This window comes from Gallus gallus, chromosome 11 (genome assembly GCF_016699485.2).
Source record: "Gallus gallus isolate bGalGal1 chromosome 11, bGalGal1.mat.broiler.GRCg7b, whole genome shotgun sequence".
NCBI lineage: Eukaryota > Metazoa > Chordata > Aves > Galliformes > Phasianidae > Gallus > Gallus gallus.
The window spans coordinates 15,295,620-15,310,450 of NC_052542.1; the positions used below are offsets into that span (position 1 = coordinate 15,295,620).

The window sequence follows — 14,831 nt, forward strand, 5'->3', positions numbered from 1 at the left end:
TAACTGAAAAATTATTTGCTGGCAGTGTCTGTAGGATTATGAGTAGCTCTTATCAAAATACGTGCGCACATAAATCACGGGGTGAGGTAATAACGACTCCAAGAAACTTCCAGCTCCTCAGTAGTGCCCCAGCCTAATTAAATGTGTTTGTTTGGTTTTGGAGATTTAGCTGTACGGATCTGGACAGGGCGCAAGGAAGCGACAGCAGCACACAGGAGGAGCACAAATAGCCAATAGCCACCCAGCAATAAGCCCAAGTGCTTTGGAGGTGTGGAAGGGAGACCGTGGTTTACTAGTGATAGGACAAGGGGGAACGGCTTTGAACTGGGAGGGGGGATATTTAGGTGAGGTGTAGGGGAGAAATTCTTTACTCAGGGCAGTGAGATGGTGGCACAGCTGCCCAGAGTGGTGGCTGCCCATCCCTGGAGGTGCCCAATGCTGTGGATGGGCCCTGGGCAGCATGAGTTGGTGGATATCAACCAGCCCATGGCGGTGGTTGGCACTGGGTGATCTTTAAGATCCCTTCCTTCAACCTAAGCCACTCTGTGACTCCATGGCACCAAAAATTGTTAGCATTCATGTAACAAACAGAGGGAGGAATCAGGCAGTGATGTAGCACGGAGGCTGGCTGTGCGCTTCGGGTCAGCTGCAGCTGAGTGCTTGTAGTACAAATACAGGCTGGGCTCTGCTCACTGCTGCTGTTGTCGCAGAGCTGGAATCCTCAACGCACGTTACTAACTCTGACTTTCTCCTCCCGCCCCACACAGGCCAAACTGCCCAACCTGAAAGAAGTGGACGTTCGTTACACCGAAGCCTGGTGAACTCTGCCTGCCTCCGACTCTCTTTTGCTTCTGATGGGAAGGAAAAGATTTTTAAGACAAAGAGAAGAAAAACAAACCGGAGAAATAACTTTTGGGCTAATTCCTGTAGAGCAGTGAGCGCTGGGACGTGGTGGGAAGGTCGCGGTGTGAGGCGGAGGAGTTGTGTGTGTCGGGACAGAGCAGGCCTGGACCCGAATCCTTGCAGCTTTGTGATTTCGGAATCAACATAATTTAAATTGAAAAGGAGAAAATTAATTATAAAAAAAAAAAAAAAAAGAAAAAAAAGAAAGAAAATTAAAAAAAAAAAAAAGAAAAGAAAGCAAAATAAAAAGACTTTGTAGCAGCAGCAAAGAGGATTATAAAGAGGAAAAAAAAAAAAAAAACACCTTTGTGGATTTTATTTGCCTTTGTGTTTTATGCCGTGTGGAGAAAAAAACAAATATATTCATTTGTCATTATTTACCTGGGTTTCCTTGGCTGGCACCCATCCGGCCCGAACTCCTCTGTGACCAATTTTGCTCCCGAAAATCAAACTTAACAAAATCTCGAGAGAAGAAAACCAAACGCGATCTGATTTCCAGCCCCCCGCCCCGTCCTCGCAGTTGTTATGCAAAGTAATTTTGTTGTACATAAGATTTACATAATGCACCTATTTAAGAAAATGGTTCACAAATAACAGGTCTGGGACCTGTCTTTTATTTATGAATTGTTAATTCTTTTACCCTTTTTTTTTTTTTGCGTATAGTACTGTATAAACCAGTTTGCTGTCTTGTTGTTATTATTATTGTTTTTTAAAGGAAGCGTCCTCCTTGAAGAATTGCCTTTTAGTAACGCAGACTGTATTATAGTCCCTCTGTCACCACATCCATCGCTTGTCTTTTTTGATTTCCAAACGCCTCCGATGTTACCGACCAGGAAGGAAGGTGCCCACCCAGGGGATGCTGTTGGGAGGGGGCGCAGGGATTAATAAAGCCAGCTTTCCTTCCCAACTGCGGACCGCTTTCTTTTAGTCTCTTCAACCACGCCAGGTTCAGCCATGGGCAGCAGGGAAATTCCGCGGTTCGTTTTGCCGTTGGGGCGATCACAGAACTCTGCTGACTTCACGGAACTCCGCCGTTTTCTGTTTGCGTCCAGTATTTCAAAACGAGGACAAAAAGAGGCTCTCTCTCCATGCTGAGCAGCAGCATTTCGGTTCCATGTTTTCCCCTCTCCTCCTCCCGCCCGCAGCACAGCTCTGCATGTTCCCATCACACCGCCCCGCGTGGACCCCACAGCTCTGACCCCAACACAGGTGGGACGGCCGCATCTTCGGGATTTCCTTCCAGTTGCTTAGAAGATGATTTGTTTTCACAAACGGGGGTTTCTTTCATAACGATGCCATTGACTTTTGGTTTGTGTTTTCTTTTCGTAACGAGCCTTGGTTGTACAGAGCTGCTTATTTAAAAAACATCATCCAAAACACAGTTTTTTTTTTCCTCTGTTTAACACCTTTGTTTTATTCTCCGGCACCTCAAGGTTTCACATACAGCCAATGTAATTTTTTATATATAAATATATATATATTTAATCTTATTCAATGGAAGCCAAGCTTTTTTTTTTTTCATTTTGTCGCTATGTAGACGATGATCCCTACCCCAAATTATGGGTTCCCCCCCCCTTTTTTTTTTTTCCTTTTTTAAATAAACGAAACAGAAGTTGAGTCTTAACTCACGTAGTGTGCCAGGGTTTTTTTTTTTCCCCTTCAGATCCCAGACTGTACGCAGACGCAGTGTGGGGAGAAAGAAAGAGAGAAAGAAAGAAGAGAAAAAAAACGTCTCTGAAAAGGAAGAAAAATGACGCCAACGTTTTCCTTAGCACTGTTGCTTTTACCAATGGTTTACTACTACTGTTCTGTAGCTGTGTACAAAGAGATGTGAAATAATTTCAGGCGAAAATAAACTGTAAGCGACTATCTTTTAGCTGCGTGCTTTGTGCTTTCTTTGAAGGAAGCTCTCCAGCCCGGCGCCGTGGGGATGCTGCGGGAGGCAGAGGCCGGAGCCCGAGGACAGCATCGCAGAGATACGTGGTTTTGGACTGCAGAGGTGTTGAGGTGTGCTTTGGGACGGTGTCCCCATGGAGCGACGTGCTGCACTTGCATTGCCTGTTGGCCACGGTGCACCAAACCCAGCTGCAGTGTCGCACCTCTGCTGCAGTCCTTGGGACAATTAGCGAACTCTTTGAGCTCTTAGGTTCCAGTTGGAGCTCCTGGGGCTGGTTTGAAGAGCAGCTTATGTTACGTGGTCCATATTCTCATCCATATTTCTGTGTTTCCAGGCAAGGTAAGAAGGGGTCACCACTTGATAAAGACAATTGGCTGTGCCTTCAGCCTTCCCACTGAAATGCCACTCTGCCATAGCTGAGGCAGTTGAGGCAGATTATCGTTCTGCTGTTAACACGATTAAGGCTGGAGCATCTCTCCTATGAGGAAAGGCCTGGGGAGTTAAGCTCATGGATGCCCTATCCCTGGAGGCATTGAAGGCTGGGCTGGATGGGCCCTGGGCAGCCTGATGTGGGGCAGGCAGTCCACGGTGCAGGGCTGGAACTGGATGGGCTCGTCCAAACCATTCTGTGGTTCTCTGATGCCTGTGTCTGTCTCACTTTGCAAAGTGATGATTGCTGTGCCCTGCCAGGTGCCTTTGGCATCCAGCCAGCACCAATTACTGAGAAACATCGTTAGAAACTTCTAATGATTGCATCGGACAAGGGGTTCTCATATCAGTTACAAAATGGGAGTATTAGAGGTGGTATAATAGGAGATGCTGTGCCTCAGCTTGTGCTCAGAAAGGTTTTTCTGAGTTCTATAGTAGAGGGCCTGGGCTTGTAGGGCACCCTGGCAATTCCTCCTGGATAATGATGCCTTTCTGCCTTCCTTTCAGCTGTAGCTTGTTGAAAATAGGAGCCATTAAAAACTGCCCAATTTCATTTGGGAGGTTACTGCAGCATCTTCCTGAGGACTGTGAGTACCGGGGATTTCGCTTTCAACCCAAACTACCACAGTGGCTTTGATGCGAGCCCAAAGAGCACAAAGCAGCAGCACTACTTTGTTTCAGGGGCAATTTTCTCATGTCCTCATTAAAAACCTGCAGTTGTGCTGCCTTCCTATGGCTTCCCCCACTGCTCTCAGCTACATGTGGAGTTCTAGAAGGCCAAACAGAAAGGAATCTCACAGAGCACTGGTCGCTTCCAGCTTCCTAAGTGGGTGGATGCTAGTTTGGCACTCAGAAGCCTAAAACCCTGATAATTTGTGACTGCTTTGCTTGGTGGGAAGTGCAGGCATCCCAACAGCTGGTGACTTGGAGAGCTGTCCCGTGTTTCTACCACGTAAGAGCTTTACGTGTCACGTTTGTGCAGTTCTCTGAGCCTGGCCATCCAAACCTTGAGGACCTGAGCTCTGCCCAATGCTGTGAGCCTCCATAGAGGCAAACAAACAGCAGGGCGGTTTGTCTTTAGGATTGCCACTCCCCCGGTGACCCACGTCTCATATACATATATATATCTCATCTGGAAAAGAGCTCCTTGAAACCTTGCATACATCCATATGCAGTGAAAGCCATAGAGCATCTACCGTTCTCACGCTATGGGCAGTGCTGACCTCTCCCAGGCTCGGTGAGGCCAACCAGATGTACCTATTAGAACACATCAGTCAGCTTTATTGCCCTCTTGAATTTTTAATCATTTTTGCCAACTCAGTGTAGTACTTGCTTTAAAATATTTGTTTTAAGTGGATGTTAACATCCATTTTTTTTCCATTCTCTTTCCTATTGACTGGGGAATATCATAAGTAAATATTTGAGAAGAACCATTTTATTAAAAGCAGATCTTGGGATATCCCTTTTTGCCAGTAGAATTAAATAGGTGGGTGTTTTTCCTGCTGATCCCGCTCCCGGTTTTGTTTTTGGGGTGATCTCACTTCTCTGCTTTTCACCTCTCAGGTGGAGCAACTGCTGTCATATATTTGCCCGTATAAAATAGATCCCGTCAGATTTTTAATATATTTGTACACAAATCTCACCGTGACCCATTGGCCATGGAAGAACTTGGTCAGTGTAAGGTCTGTGTATCGAGGTGTAGCTCACAGCTCATTTCCAGCTCATCACCGTCATTCGCTATCATAGAATCACCAGGGTAGGAAAAGACCTCCAAGGTCATCCAACCCTCCACCTACTGCCAATATTACCCCATTAAACCATGTCCCGAACTGCTGAGTTTGCTTCACACATCTAGCAGTTGGTGCAGTAACCCGCTTCTCCTCAATTCCTGTTCCAACCGGGTAGGATATCAAAGCCATAATCCCTTATTTGTATCACAGTACGCACTCGGAAGTTGAATTGTTCTCAGTAGCTAAATGAGATGCTTTACAATCTTAGAAGTCTTTCCCCCCCGCAAAACTCCCATTTTTACATATACTTTTACTGTAAACTCAATGGTTTTGTACCGTTGCATGAAGTTCTTGGGGGGAAAAAAAGAAACTAAAACACCAAAGAAAAGTTTGCTTTGAATGTGGGTCAGAGATGTGCTAACCGTCTCATTTTTGTTCCTAGTGTCTTTGGCATGCAGTGTGTCTCATACTTAACATACAAAACCCTCTGTTTTGGGATACTTTTATCCTCACATTTTACCAATTATGAAGACATTAGGGATAATTAATGTTACTGACTCATTCTCCAGGTGCGTTGAGATCTTGGAGCTAGGTTTTGTTGTTTATTGCTGCGCTAAGAGTCAGTGTGAACCTTGGAGGCTGTATGAGCACATTTATCCGGAATGCTTTGAATTTGGGTTTAAGCATTTTAATGCCAGAAGGATGCGAGTTCCACTTTGTTGTTATTTGCTTGCGAGAGAGAAGAAACATTGCAAAACTGGTCTCTTTATTGGGACTTTATGTAGTTCTCTGATCTTGTTTCCCCACCCACCTCCCTCCCACGAGTGCTTTCTCAAGTCGGGCTGGATGGGATGGACAGCAGTGGGGTTGGGTGGGATGGACAGTGATGGGTTGGATGGAATGGAGAGCAGCGGGGTTGGATGGGATGGAGAGCAGTGGGGTTGGATGGGATGGACAGTGATGGGTTGGATGGGACAGGTAGTGGTGAGCATCCTCAGAGCTATGCAAGGTGATGACAACTGGGAATATTGCTTTCTTATTGATGCATATATTGAGGGGATAAGCCCCTTGATGCTTAGTATGGCGGTTGGGTGGTTGGGTGTCTGCTTGGCATTGGCAGTGGAGCAGATCAAACCTTTGTAGAAATCCCAGTGACATCTGAAACGAACATTCACCGTGGTGCAGGTACAGGGGCTGTGGGTAAGGGGGGCGGTCAGAAAAATTCAGTAGTGAGCCCTGAGCTCCTCCTGAATTAAATAAAGAGAAACTCCAAGCTGGGAAGGAAAAAAAAAAAAAAAAAAAAAAAAAAACGAAAAGAAAAGAAAAGAAAAAAAAAGTTGTGCTTGAGGTTAGCGCTGCTCTCTGCCGCAAAGCCGATGACATCAATGTTGCCATGGTGACAAAATCTTCACTTAGGTATGGTGAGCCTGCGGCTGCCAAGGAAACCCGCCGAGCGCCAGGCAGCCCCGCACTCCCGCACACGGCCCTGCTGCCTTCCTCCTCCTCCTCGTCCTGCCCCGTGCCAGCACTGCTGCAGCCTTCTGCCTCCCGGTTGTTGCCCCATAACCCGCTGTCCCCAGCCAGGAGCAGTCAGGAGGCACCAGACTGAACCCATGGGCTGGAGGGAAGGGAGTGGAACAGACGCCCTGCCTGCTGCTCCGTGGCCTGGCTGAGCATCACCATTGCCACCAGGTCCTCTGCTCCCAGGGCTCTGTCACAGCGTGGCCAGGAGGATCCCAAAGGCCAATCCAGCCCCAGGGGGCGTCAGTCAGAGTCTGTGGGCCAGGGCAAAGTCCTGCTATGCCTTCACATCCAATGAGCAGAAGCCAAAGCCACCAAAGGTGGTGAAGAATGTTCTTTTTTAGCTTATTTTATGGCCAGCCTGAGTGGTTATTCAGCACCTGAGGGTTTGTGTTTCTTTGTTTTTTAAGTGGCCACTGAGCAGCGGAGGTGCTTTGTTGTGGCCCATGGTGTCCTGCAGCACTTCAGCACTGGTTTAAAAGTGACCATTTTTGGGGAGAAAGGACACGATTTACTCTGAGGCAGATCCAGGTTAAGCCAGCCCTCTCCTTGAATTCCAAAATACGTTTTAAAATGAATATCTAATGGTTTTGCAGTGAAATTATTCGTTTTTATTTTGGAGCTGTGGTAGGGGCAAGGGGAACCGATGGACAGCAGATCTCCATTGAAAAAGAGGCTCTTTTTAGGCCTGAATTTTTAAGGCTAATTATTGATATCCTCTAAAATCAGAATTTTTACACAGGACCAGATCTCCACTGCATGATTTCTGGTCACAAGAGATGAGCGTAGCCAAGGGGAAGTGACTCATGGCTGCCTGTGGTTGAAATTAATGAGATTTTTATCTGGAAATATTCCTGTGAGTGCCTTTTTCTTTGTAGTGTGAGTCAAGACAATAGCATGGAAATCATCCTCGAGGAAAACGGAGACCTCAGTGCGATGGCTGCAGAGCTGGGATGCTCTGCCATGATCAGCGCCGGGACAGCTGAGCTATGGGATTTAAGGCTGAGCAGTCAGGGTGCAGGAATCCCTGCAATAATCCACGAGGGGCTTCATTACAGGGAGAAAGGAGAATATGAGGGAAAAGGAAATTGGATGGGGGAGCTGAGGTGGGGTGTATATTGCATGTTGACTTATTTATTGCAGGTAGGAAAGAGTTAACTGCAGATTTTTCTGGCAAACCAAATGATTCCAAAAGCACTTTCACATCATGCATCATCATCTCTGCAAGGTCTTACCAGGCTCTGAGCAACCTGATGGAGCGGTAGGCGTCCCTGTTCATTGCAGGGGAGTTGGACAAGATGACCTTTAAGGGTTCCTTCCAACTCAAGTGACTCTACGATGCTATGATTACAGGAGAGCTCATTTTAATGGAGGGGAAATCCTTCCCAACCTGTGCTGGCTGCTGCCTTCCCAGGGAGAAACAGCAGCAAGGAGGAACCATGTGGCTGTGCAGTGCTCCAGAGCCCGGCCCCGCCAGTTTGGTTATTGATGGTGAGTGGGTGGCGGTGCTTTGGGAGCTTCCCAAGAAGGCTCGGAGGCCTCGTGCTGCACGTGCGTCACCGTGGCTGCTTTTATCCATGGGTTTTCCAGCAAGCTGAGCAATGTGGGGTCGCCCAGGAGGGACCCTGGCGGGATCTCCCCGCTGTGTGAGTCACACTCGCGCTGTGGGAGCGCTCCGGCACGCTGCACTCTTCAACTCTGATTCATGGCACTCCGGGAGAATAAATAAGACGGTGCCGCACGCAGTGCAGAGAGGTGTCGGGGCAATGGCACCACCAGCAAACAGCAGTGGCTGTAACACAGCCGGCCAGCTCTTAAATAGGGTGGAATGCCTCGCTGCATCCATGCGAGGGATGCTGCTTGGTCCTGCATGCGCCCAGCAAAGATGCTGGGCTGATGTCATTGCGCTTCGGAGCGGGTTTGCTGGAGCCCAAGGATGTTTGTTAGCAGTGCGGGGCTGGCACTTCTCAGGCTCTATCTGCAGGGTGATTCAAACAGCAAAGAGCCTCGTTCATCTGGATGGCTCCCAAAAGCAGGGTAACCCAGGTCACTGCTGCAGAAGGTGTCACTTGATATCGGTATCCTAAGCACCATAGAGACAAAAATCAAGAGTGGGTTTTTTTAACAGGTTCCAAACGAATTACGTCTCTAAAATCGGTTGTTTGGGGGAAAAACTTCAGCTGTCACTGCTGGTACCTGAGTGCTGGTGAGTCATCCAATTACGTCCCTGAGTCTGGGAAATGGAGAACGGGAGAGCTCGCTGCCTGCTCAGCCAGTGAAGCAATGCCGCTGCAAAGCCTCACGCGTGGCTCAGATGGTCTCTTCGCTCCGATTTTACTCATTGCTTTGGCCAAAGAAGGTCCCCAGGTGCTGCTATGGCTCTGCCCAGGTGGGCTCCTGCAGCACTGTGGGCACGTGGCCCTGTGAGCTCAGTGATGCAGCAGGAGCAGCACTGCAGGAAATGTGCAGAGGGGAAGTGCTCGGTGTCTGCTGGGAGCTGGGTGTGAATGCACTCCTTTCGGTCAGCCTGCTCCGTCATTAAGGACACCATGCAGGTATCTGTCTCTTCTCAGAGCAAGGCAACACTTCAGGTGGAGCCAAATAGAGGGGCAGAGGTGAGTGAACGAGTGTTAAATGAGCTGAGTGCTTAATTGCCAGTGAATGTCTGTTCCCCCCATCCTTGGGCTTCAATCTCAGTCTTTTTCTCAAACCCGCAAGAGAGAAATAGCCAGGGCAGCATAATTAGTGCGTGCTCTACCACATCTTACATCGCTGTAATGTTGCCTTTCTTTCAAAATAAAGCAAGAAAGAACTCCCCTCATTTGATTACATGTTCTGTTCTTCCTTTCAAGCTTGTCAACGTGAAGCACGGAGCTTGCCTAATCCCTTCTTGTTATTTAATTACGTGGCAACGGTGCACTGCTCTGGCTTCTCTCCATGCCCCAACACTTTTGGCACTGCATTCTTCCCCGGCCTCCAAGTGCTTCAAAAACCTGTGGGTGAGGGACACACATCCCCACACCCCGGCCTGCAGGGTGCCACCAGTGATCTGCAATGGCTGGAGCTATGGAAAGGACCCGTGTCTCCCTCACAAGGCCCATGACCATCATCCCAATGGCCTAAAACCACGAGTCAAAGGAAGCAGGTTTCCATCAAGATGGTGAACACACTTAAAGCAAAGTGTTCTGGGTGAGGTTGTGCAAGTCCTGGACGTGGACACTGGTGGTGGGATGGAGGATTGATGGTGCACGGAGCAGCTTGGATCCATGGCTTCACACCAGCACTTGGTCCTTTACACTCTTCCTTAGCCATAAAGTAAGCACTGCAGAGGCACTGAATGTTGTGTTTTTCATTGCCAGCCTCACTGCCTGAGCCAACGTAGCTTTGCCTTGGGGCTGATGTGGATGTTGTGGGGCTGCCACTGTGGTGCTGGAAGTCAACGCTGGGCCACAGCGCACGCATGGGAGAGCTTCAGAAAGGGTAAGAGGTTTTGGCTGGGATTTGGTGCTCGTATTTCGAAGGCTTTGGGCATCCCCACCTAAATCTGTGGGGAATGGAGATTCTGTTCTCCTCTGCTTTCATTTCATTTTGTTTGCTTTATTTGGGCCCCACCACAGCGTTTCTCAGGCTCAGGCCCAGCACTTAACAGCAGTAGCACAGGAATTGATTTCAGCAGAAGCAGGCAATTCCCTAAATTATTCATGCTAATAGTGGACAAACCGCAGGGCACAGGCAAAAATAAACAAGACAAAGAGCTGGATAAAAGCAAGAGAAACAAGCCTCTCACATGCAGGAATCTGCACTGTGAAGACGTGCTTGATGCATATCCCAAAATCCTGCTGGGGTGGGATGCCACCATGCTGTCCCCCTCCCCGAAGCTTCCTGGTCTGTATGGGCCATACAGCTCAGTGTCAGCTGCCTGCCGTGTCCTACTTGTGCTTCTCAGAAACCCTCAGTGTTTTCAGCTGATTTGCTTTGACATCAGCAGCCGGCAAGAAGTTCTCTGTGTCGGGGTGCGTGGGAGTGCTATGTGACACCTTAATCATGCTAAACAGGAACACACATTCAGATTGCCTCGGTGTTTCAAAGAAATGTGATTTCCTTTGTGCTGCAAAGAAAGAGTTGAGTTGATTGCGACTCACAGTGGAGATGGGCTGTGTTGTGGTGAGTTAGGGTGCCAGGCCCTAATTCGGGGAGAAAAAGGGAGATAAAGGACCCTTGGCTTTCTAGCTGCAACTCTCAGGGTCTGGAATATGGGACGAAATAAAGGTAGGGAGGATTTGCAGAGCCGTAGGTGATGTACAGCAGGCGGTGTGCTCCTGTGAGCTGTGACATGCACACAGGTTGAGGGTTGGTTTTCTGGCATGCTCATCTTGCTGATGGTTTTGCTCGCTTGGCCGTGCTCACGCTGAGGCATATGACCACATCCCTTTCCATCCCAAGCCATCCTATGATGCCACGGTGCTATGACTCTCTGATTGATTCTAGGTGTGTGCCCCACACCCCCATTGGAGTACTGCCCATGAGGCACTACCATGGGACAGCCGTGCTTCCCACCAGGTTCACTGCCACGTGGCAGCTGTTGCTGTAATCCCTGCCCAACCATTTGAGTTTTCAACACCAAACTAAGAACTGCCCAAAGCTGCATGCAAGAAGTAGGTCAGTGGAGCCAGCGAGGAAAGGCACTGCTGCAGTCTTGCTGCATCACCAGGGTCCAGTCCTGCTCCTTCTGGGCAGAGCCAGGTGTCCATTTCCGAGCCTGGGGGACTGATGGCATTGCAGAGCAGTGGGTGAGCACTGGCATGAAATCACCTGTGTGAAAATGCAGTGCAGGGAATGCTAGCTGTGCTGCACTGAGATCACTGCAGACGTGTTATTTTGGGACGGCATTCACACTGTGTGCTCCTTACTCAGACGAAGCGGCCATTGACGTAATTTTTTCCATAATGTTGCTTTTATTTGAAATCATATCTATACATCTTGCACAAATCAACCTAATAATAAGCACTCGTGACAGATTCTACTTATGGATTAATTTTGGAATTTAGTTTATAGACGCGATTTGACTTCGGTGGGATTTATATCCATAAAAGGCTGCAACAACAGAGGGCAAATGCGAGAAAATAGGATTTTGTCTGTAACCCGACGTGTTTGTTTGTGGAGCCCTTAATGATGTTCTGATCTTCCATCTGAAAAGTGCCTCGTCACCTCTTGATTTACAGCGTTTTCCTTTGCCTTTCCTCTGTACTACTCCGTTGGTATTTCTTACAAGGCAGGTATTGTCAAACCTCTTTCTTCAAACATATAATAACCACCTTTTGTATTGAACAGGCGTATAAATTACTCAGCTTATATGACAGAACAGAAAATAAAGAGCTGAGTATCTGGCAGAGATGCCAGAGAATGATGTTATTATAACCTTCCTGGGGAAGATTTGCCAACAGCAAGTTACGCACTGGTGAGACAACCAATGACAATATTTGCAGGAGAAGGCTTTATTACACCAAATATTAAAAATCATTGTATGTTGTTCTTACAGTCAAATCTCACCTCTCTCATCAGGATGCTCGATAGCAAACCTTGCTCACAACAGATGGGATTTATAGCTTAAATGGACCACAGGTGTGGAAAGACATAAAATCACAGGGTTTTGCTTGCAGTGCCACAGCCTGCTTGCTTAGACCTTTATGGGAATTTTCCTAGGTTGCTTTTTTTTCGTTGTTTTTCAAGTGAAAAACTTGTACATGTGCAGCTTTTCAGTGTTCCCATAAGCAAACAACACCTGGATCAGAGTCATTTCAAGGCAGAATGATCCAAAGGAAACCAAATCACAGTGCTTGACGTCGACCAGTTTAAAACATCCGCCCATCTTTGCTGGTGCTGCCACCAGACGTACGGGCTTTATGCCCGGGTGCTTTGCCCCTAGAGCTTCTGCACTTCTCCAACAAGCTGTAGGCATCTTTTGGCTAGAGCAGCGCAGCCCACGTCTGCAGCCAGCAAACAGAGAGCCCACCTGCACCAATGGTAGTAATGAGCAACACCAGCAGCAACGCCTTCTGCTTAATTTGCTGGCAGCAAGCAGCTGACCTTGTGTGGATGGAGGCTTAGGGTCAGCCTGGCTGGAGCGGGGGACGATCTGGAAGCTCTCGGTTGGTGCTCGGTGACGATGTGCAGCGGGTGCGGTGCTCCACCTCCCGGCAGCCGCTCTGATGTGCAAGGGAAGAGCTCCAGCTGCGGTTTGGCCTGGTGAGATGCTGCATGGCAACGTTTCCTTCCTTGTAAAATAATTGCTGAGTTCCACCACGTCCAACAGAGTGAAATTCCGGGGTCAGGTGCAGCTGAAATCTCAGTGCTGTGCACTCTCTGACGGAGAGAGCGTGGATACGAAAGCTGCATGTGGGATTTGGCTGCTGTGTATCACTGCCCCGTGGAACAGCCCACCCAACCCTTCCTGTTTGCTCACTGTTTTCATGTATGTATAAATATTTGCCCCTCTGTTTCAGGGAGGATGAAAACGTGCAGGCTCGCTCTTTGCTTTAGAGAAACTTTATGTTAAAAATCAACCGGTGGGTGGGAACGGGGTGAGAGGGAAATCAGTGTGCAGCTATTCTCAGATAGATTTTCAAACATTACCGTTTTGCCGTTCACCTGCTGATGTTCAGTGTGGGAACGTGAAAGAGGCGGCTGTACTCGGGCTGCCAGCACATAGCCAAGCACAATCTCTGCTGCCCTCACACGGCACAAGCAGGGAAGGAAACTGGAAATGGAAGCTTGTAAAAGGGTTAGTAATGTAAAGCGTGCAAATGACAAATCACCATATCATGGGGTATGGGCCGTGGTCACATATAGGTCACGTATGCAAGAGCAGATTTGAGGAGATAAGCTGCTAACCGAGCCTATCTCCGAGAGAAAGTCAAGCTGGCAGATGGGAGCAGCTGAGCTAATAGCTGAGTTGGTCTTTAATCCGTCTTTGCTGTAAACTATCTCGAAAAATCACCAAGCAGCATGCAGCCTGTGAGGATGTGTTAAATGAGAAACACTCACCAAGTCACTGAGAAACACAGGAAGACAAGATGCTGAAGCCCAAACAGCATTGTACTGGCAGGTCTGTATAAAGTGCAGGGTAGAAGGAAGGCAGCCCTCACTTTCTGGTGCCAGGCAAGCAAAAAACTGGCTGTTAGTCTGGATTAGTTCCTGATCCAGAGCACTGTACAAATGCTGTGTCAGCACGAAGGAAAGGCTTCTCACAGCAAGGGAGAACGGAAACCTGCTTCTTTCTGTGGTTTTGTTTTTTTTTTCTTCTTCTTTTTTTCTTTTTCCAGCTTCAGCTGAGCTGTTTTGCACCAGGAGACACTTCAGCATCTTTCAGGGTGCTCTGAGGTTTCCAGCTTTTCCCCAAAAGATCTCATCTTAAACTGAGCTACCAGAAAGTGATGGTGCCATGCAACGGGGTCTGTGATCCTGAGCTGGCTGCAGGGGAGGCTTAATCCATCTGAAGGTGTTGGCTTAACACAAACCCAGCTGCTGCGGAGGATCTTCCAGCAGTTGCAGCATTGGGATGCACACCTGGCTGCCTCTGCTCTGCAGCCAGAGAAGACCCTTGGGAATAGCAGAGTCAGTGGTGAAGGTGGGGTGAATGTGATCACGTCGTGCAATTCCATCTCTGCGGGTGCACCATGGAAGGAAAGCTGGTTTTGCTGGCTGCTCTGAGGTTTTCCAGGTGCTGGAGGGCTGGAGCTGACCCTGTGCTGGTTGCTACTGGGTGTGTGGAGGTGGAGCTCCTAACGCAGTTACACTCAGCTGCTAAATTATGTGAGCAACTAGTCTGAAAAGCATGAATAAGGGTGTTTGGAAGACAAGCCAGTGACTTGCAAACTTCTGCTGAGGTAGCAACATTTACACTAGAGGAATTCCAAGCAGAAAGTCTGCTAGTACTGGATGCAGGCAGAGAGTGGCACCGTGGTATTGCAGATGGAGCAGCGTAGCAGTGGTGATGGCACACAACAGAGGCAGAGCAGAAATGCAGCTGTGCTTCCCCCTGTGAACTGAGCTCTGTGCCTTCTTTGTTGCTCTTATGAGTGGCCAGCACAGGTCATGAGTGTGTCTGAAGAAGGACATCAAAGCTAGTGAGGGCTCTGGAGCACAGGTCTTGTGAGCAGTGGCTGAGAGAACTGAGATGGCTCAGTTTGGAGAAGAGCAGGCTCAGGGGAGACCTCACTGCTCCCTACAGCTGCCTGAAAGGAGGCTGTGGAGAGCTGGGGTTGGCCTCTTCTCCCAGGTGACAGTGACAGGACAAGAGGGAATGACCTCAAGTTGCTTCAGGGAAGGTTCAGGCTGGATATTAGGGAACA

General features: G+C 48.4%; 1 protein-coding gene and 1 long non-coding RNA gene across 15 annotated transcripts in view; one reads left to right on the top strand and one right to left on the bottom strand.

Moving 5' to 3' along the window:
• CMIP (c-Maf inducing protein) overlaps positions 1-2,779 on the top strand; it is a 123,094-nt gene extending 120,315 nt beyond the window's left edge. For all 14 annotated transcript variants that reach the window (XM_040707166.2, XM_423491.8, XM_046899729.1 and 11 more), the window contains one exon: positions 768-2,779. In XM_040707166.2, coding sequence (XP_040563100.1) covers positions 768-821 — 54 coding nt within the window. In that variant the 3' untranslated portion in view covers positions 822-2,779. The remainder of the gene's footprint in view (positions 1-767) is intronic.
• Positions 2,780-11,959: 9,180 nt separating this feature from the next.
• On the bottom strand, positions 11,960-13,633 carry LOC124417150. The gene is made up of 2 exons (XR_006931257.1): positions 13,525-13,633; positions 11,960-13,237 (listed from the first exon to the last, which is right to left on the bottom strand). It is a non-coding gene; the product is annotated as an uncharacterized LOC124417150 (long non-coding RNA).
• Positions 13,634-14,831: the final 1,198 nt, after the last annotated feature.